At 38.3% G+C, this 6163-nt stretch overlaps 1 protein-coding gene across 1 annotated transcript; it reads left to right on the top strand.

The window, feature by feature from the left end:
* atoh8 (atonal bHLH transcription factor 8) lies at nucleotides 1-4501 on the top strand. The gene is made up of 3 exons (XM_084132346.1): nucleotides 1-918; nucleotides 1547-1738; nucleotides 3165-4501. The coding sequence occupies exons 1-3, from the start codon at nucleotides 319-321 to the stop codon at nucleotides 3168-3170; spliced, it is 798 nt and encodes a 265-aa protein (XP_083988472.1). The 5' UTR covers nucleotides 1-318; the 3' UTR covers nucleotides 3171-4501.
* The last annotated feature ends 1662 nt before the right edge of the window (nucleotides 4502-6163 follow it).

Here is a 6163-nt window from a genome sequence, read left to right on the forward strand (position 1 = left end):
GGCTTCTGTGTTAACTGAGGCTGAATAAACACAGATGAACTGTCGAGCACATTCACAAAAATGTCCTGGCAATGTCTGCCTGACTTCACGGGACTCTTCGACACCACAGGAGAAGCACGTCACCTCAAAAATACACTGACATGGAGTTTTAAACAAGCGAAGCAGACATGCTCGTCCTAGAAGACTTGACTGCAGCTGACAGAGCGCTGGTTTGACACTTACAGCGTGCTTTGTGTATCACCTCTCAACAACATTTGTCTTCCTTTCATTTTTTTTTTATTTTTTTTATTGGACTTTTAGTCAGGGTGGACATCCGATATGAAGAATCCACATCTAAACGGTCATTGCAAGATCCTAAACACGGTATCAGGAGACAAGAAATTTAAACGGAAATCACGAGATCCAATTAAGCGTGTCAGTGAAGATCATTTGCCTTACTTCAAACTGTATAAGAACTCGCATCTAATGCCAGAGACACTGGGAGACGCTTGTCCAAAAGAGACGCACGCTTCGGAAATCGACGCGGCGAGTGTCGGAAACGAAATTTTAAATACTGCCATAGATATGAGGATTAACACCGTGATTTCTGGAGAGATACCTGACTCGAAGCTTAGATCCATCTCCGAGAAGACTGTCAGTAGCAAAATTGCTCAAACAAACTCGCATGTTTCGGCTTTGAGCGGTTCACAGGTTTTTCCCTTGGAGCGTGTTGTGTTTTCTCCGCGCTCAGCCTCGCAGGCGCCTGACGCCAGCGGCAGAAGCGAGCGCGCGGAGTCTCCTAGGAGACGCGCTGGAGAGCCGTCGGGCGTCGTCACGGAGATCAAAGCCATTCAGCAGACTCGAAGACTACTGGCGAACGCGCGTGAGAGGACGCGCGTGCACACCATCAGTGCAGCCTTTGAGGCGCTCAGAAAGCAGGTAAAATCCCACAGGCAGCATTTCTTCAGTGCTGGATGAACTGCCACAGAATACACAAGGCTCTGCTTTTACGGAGACTGCTGTAGCTAGAAGTGTAGAGGTCAATAATATCCCAAGTTTGCGAATAAATACAATAAAAAGGAATGCAAATGTGTTTAGCTGTAGGCTAAATAAACTTTATTTCACAAGACTATTTTTAAACAAAAGAAAAAAATTGTCCTATTGCCCCTAGTAATTTTCATTTTTGCAGTTTTGATGTAACATAATTGTGAATTATCCTATCAACACAAACCAAAATCTAAACTATGACAAAACTAAGAGTGATGGAGTCAGATCCAATGAATATACTGTTTTTTCAAGTTTAACTACTTGAGAAGATAGCCATGATCAAATAAATAATGGTTTAAACATTAAAAGTGGTGAAATATTGCAGCAAACATCTAATTTGTTCTTGTGAATAAGACTTTTGATGAATTTCTAATGGATTAAGTAGACGTTTTTGGCCTTGTGTCCTAAAAAGTTATTGTAATTATTGATTTATTACAATAAATCGTAATTTATTATTGTAATTATTGATATTCACGGCCTGCTTTTTTTCACTTGACGACACTTTAATCTACTTTTACAGGTACCCTGCTACTCTTATGGGCAGAAGCTTTCCAAGCTGGCTATATTAAGAATAGCTTGCAACTACATACTGTCCCTTGCTCAGCTTGCCGACCTGGACTATTCGCCAGACCACCGCAACGTGAGCTTCAGAGAGTGTGTGGAGCAGTGCACTAGAACTCTGCAGGCCGAGGGTCGCTCCAAGAAAAGGAAGGTAAATAAGTCAGTAGGGAAGAAGTTTTCCAGTGTCTCATGAAGGGCTACTCTATAGGGCTCTTACATGATAAAACCAGGTGACAAACCTCATTTCCCACCTTTGATTTGCTCTTTAACATTTAACGGTCATATAGCGCAAGCATTTGTATTATATTATTTTGGAAAAGAAAACAAACCCATGCCTTTAAGAAAGGCATGCTGCTCTCATGTGAACCATGACATTTGCCCAGCAAACTGTGAATAATTATAGACTGCTTAACAGAAGGATTCAGAACTGCATTCTGTATTCTTAGACATATTATCAAAATAAAGATAATAGTAAACAAGGGAGAACATGTGTATGTGTATACATACCAATTAGAGAGAATCCCCCCTTGCTTAATAATGATCCCATTAAATTAAATTATCAGCTTTTGTCAGAGGCAGGACTGGGTGTTCCGCCAGCTTTTTCCTCCACTACGCTGAGAAAGCATCCCGGGCGAATAAATGGAGTGATTGATGTGTTTTTGCAGGGAGTTTTATGACACAGTCATCTATGTAGTCCCGATTTCCTGCAGTGTTATCCTATATCGACATGTGCGTTCCCTCTGTAATGATGGTCGTTGTGCTCATGGTTTGTGCACAGTTAACCATATATTTTACATGATCCTTTCGTAGGAAAGAATGCAACTTTTTTATGACATTTATAATCAACAAATGAGCAGCTGTGAGAAATTGAATCAGTGGTGATGCTAATCGTTATAGGTTGCGCTTAATTTAGGCATGAAGGGTCTTCAGAAGCCCAACAGATTATGTGTGAAGGAAAGCAACCCTCCATCCCTATGTGAGCTAATACGTTCCTTCAGCAAAGCACACTGAAAAGGAAGCTGGTTGAGTGCGCCTCCCCCTCCCCCCGTCAGAGCCAGACACCAGATGTTCGCAACACTAGTTGGGAAGTCCTGCTGGCGCCACTCAGGGCAGAGGGCAGAGGGAAGGCACGCGAGCTGGAGCCCAGAGAACTCGCTCACTACAGGAATTGGCACATTCCCCAGCGCGGTCTTGGCTGCCTCCCCAGTTCTCCCTTGGCCATCTGTTCCAAAAAAACACTTTGAAATAAAAAAGCACCGATCATCACTCTCTTAGGATACGGCTCCAAAGAGCAGCTGTTACAGAGGCGAGGGGGAAACAGGAGGAGGGTTTGGAGGAGGGGCACCGTCCAAGAAAGAAATCCCTTTGTCAAGTAGAGCCAGTGAGTCTGAGGGGAAAAATGTTTTGGCAAAGCACAGCGATGAAAAGTGAACATGGAAATGTGCATGAGTGTTGCAATTCTGCAACATTTTTTTAAAAAAAGTACATTTAAAAACAATTATATCTAGTCAGAATATTGTCCTCTCTTTCTATTTTTGACAACTAACTTTTTGTATTTTTTTTGTTTTTGTTCACAGGAATAAAATGAAGAATGTCTTCTGTGAATTTGGAGAAAGAAGGAACTCAATCCATTAACATGAAGACACTTTCCCCATGTGGGGGGAAAAAAAACCCATGTAATGTAATGAAAGTGTAAAGGTTTACACTGCACTATTGACTTTATACAGCTAACAGTGTCAAAAACACAATCGCTGTCTAGGTTCTAAATATGCGATTCTATAACTTTTGCACAGCACAAACATTTTTCAAAAAGATGATGTGAAATCAGTTTCATCTTCCATTGTTTGAGCAGTTACAGATTTTTTTTATTTTTGTTAGTTTGTTTTGCAGTGTTCTTATACAGTTGAACAAATACACTTAAGATAAAGGTTGTGTGTGTATGTATATATATATATATATATATATATATATATATATATATATATATTCTTTTTCGTAGTGGAAAGTTTAAATAATCTAAACAACCCTTTTCCACTATAAAGAATCTTTTGTGGAATGGAAAGGTTCCATGGATGTTAAAGGTTCTTCATGGAACCATCAGTGGCAATAAAGAACCTTTATTTTTAAGAGCGTAGTTACAAGTTCCAGTGCATATTCTGTCAAAAATGTCCTGTCATGTGCTAGATCAAGAAAGCACACATTTTCTTTTTCTTTTAATCCCATTTAATTATTTTTCATTTTATCAATTACATCATAAACACTGATATAAATGAAAATGGCACAGCATTATTTGAACACTCATCTCCTGTCCTCCACTTGATTTGTATTAACATTAACATTCTTGTAAACAGGAGCATATACTTTATAAAATGTTCTGAGCTGTGGCTTTGTCAGCAAGTTGCTTATGTTAGTATGTATTTCATAAATTCATTTACTGTTAAAATACTCAGCTATGTTGTACAAGAATACATCTTCATTACTGAAGAAGTTCTTCTTTGGAGGCAGCAATAAGCAATTGTTGGTGACCCGCCAAAAACATCAAACAAAACACCAAGAGGAATCCGATCTGAACATAGTGACCTGACCTGTGTAGGATTCCTATATCAGACGGTTACAAACTCTTAACTTCTGCATCATCAAAACTTAATGAATGTTTTAGTTATGCCAAAGACAGTATTATGTGTTTATATATATATATATATATATAAAAAACATGCCAGAAACACATTAATCACAGCAATAATGATCCAATCATAGACTCATAAGTATGTACTTATTTAAATTCAGAAGGTTACTTTTTTGTTTGTTTGACCAGGCAGTGTATATAATGTATTTAATTGTATGTTTTTGCTATGATTTAAAGTTTTACACTTTCTGTTCCACCAATGAGAAAATAAAATAGTATTAAAAAATGGTTGTTGATTGATTAGTGTTTGATCAATGTGTTTATAAGTATTTTAACTACTAACACTTTGTTAACCAAGCATATTTTAATATTGTAGACAGCCCAAGGTCATCTTTTTGGACAGGTCATGATAATTGATTTCAGTCATGAAACACTACAGGTCAGCATAGTCTTGCCCGAGTTTTCTCTCTGGCACCTTCCTCCCCAGCACCACCTGTCTAGATCTGCTTCAGGGGGAACGTACGCATGTCTTTTTTCATCAGTCACAGCAACATGCATGTGCATATTAACAGTAGCAAGTCTTTTTACTTGCTCAGCAACTGCATAAGCAAATCTAGTCTGTCAAGACCAAACCTAATAGTCACTTTTATAATAAGTTTCTTGTTCGCTAAGTTTTATTGACTTTTAAACTGATCTTTTAGTGGAAATGAAATATCAGAAATGACTGTTAAAATGATTGGAACTAACATGGGGAAGCGGGGTCAGAATATTACTGATGTTGTCTCATGTACAAGGAAAAATGAGAGGTAAAATATAGAGCCACTTTTATTTCAAGGCATCTATAATCACATCATCTGAAACTGCGAAAAAAAGAGAGAAAGACACGCTTTTAACCAGCAGGTTTAAAAAAATGTTTTCATAAGATTCATTTTTTTCATAATTTAAGCAACTTTGTTGTATGCTTTCCCTATTCAGAGTTCACGTAAATAGATACTTTCTTTCCTCTCTCAATGCTTCTGTCCACCATGTCAAAATTTCACATTGTTCGAAAATGTCACTTCTTTCATTCAACTGACAACATTAAGAGACTGTAGTATAGGTCTTCTCATACGAGCATAGATCTAAATGTTGCTGAAACCGAACAATTGGCATACTTCCATCAGTGACTTTTATAAGATTACAGAACAATTTGACAAGATGTCTTTTCCCGCCTAAAAGTCTCATGCTTTGCAGATTTGCCTTTCTTAACATCCAAGTACATAATTATAACAATCACAGCCGTTTTGGTTTCATTATATGATTTACATTGCAATAATTTGTAATCATTTTATTATAAATGCCTTTCATAGTAAGACCAACACGTTAACACAATCACAGATACTTGTTTTACTTCATACTGTTACCACAGAGTTTCTAAAAAGTGCGACATTTCCAAATCTGTCTCCAGCATTTGGTGAGAGCTGCATTATGAGACATCCATCCTCATGCTAAACTTGGGATTGAGCCCGTCCTAAAGGGTGTGTAACTCGCATCAGCTGCGGTGTGTAACTCGCATCAGCTGGGGTAGCTCAGGGGTCAATGCTTGGCCCCCTCTTTTTCTATATACGCAAGATCACTGAACCCAGTCATGCAGGCACATACACATACTGAGCTTCAGGATTTTTTCCATCCCGGTTAGGGTGTGAGCTGGCCATGTTGTTTTCAACAAACAAATGATTTAAATGGTGAAAAAGAATATGGTCATTATCACTAGCCATTTTCTATGAGAGGGAGAGTAGTTTAACTGACCTCTCACACCCATTCACAACCTACTTAACTGTCTAGGCAAGGAGATAAACAGATGCATCAAAATGAAACCTTCTGATGGCATATTGGAGAAATGTGCTTGTGGTGAACTGTAGTACTACTGAAACATTTATCTTTATACCCAAATCGTTTTTTAAAAGCTTA

Source organism: Abramis brama, assembly GCF_963993115.1.
Source record: "Abramis brama genome assembly, chromosome: 13".
NCBI lineage: Eukaryota > Metazoa > Chordata > Actinopteri > Cypriniformes > Leuciscidae > Abramis > Abramis brama.

Coding starts and splice junctions, on each gene's coding strand:
- atoh8 (XM_084132346.1), top strand. CDS start 319: ATGAAGAATCCACATCTAAACGGTCATTGCAAGATCCTAAACACGGTA. Junction 919..1,546: donor TTGAGGCGCTCAGAAAGCAG/GTAAAATCCCAC, acceptor CTACTTTTACAG/GTACCCTGCTACTCTTATGG.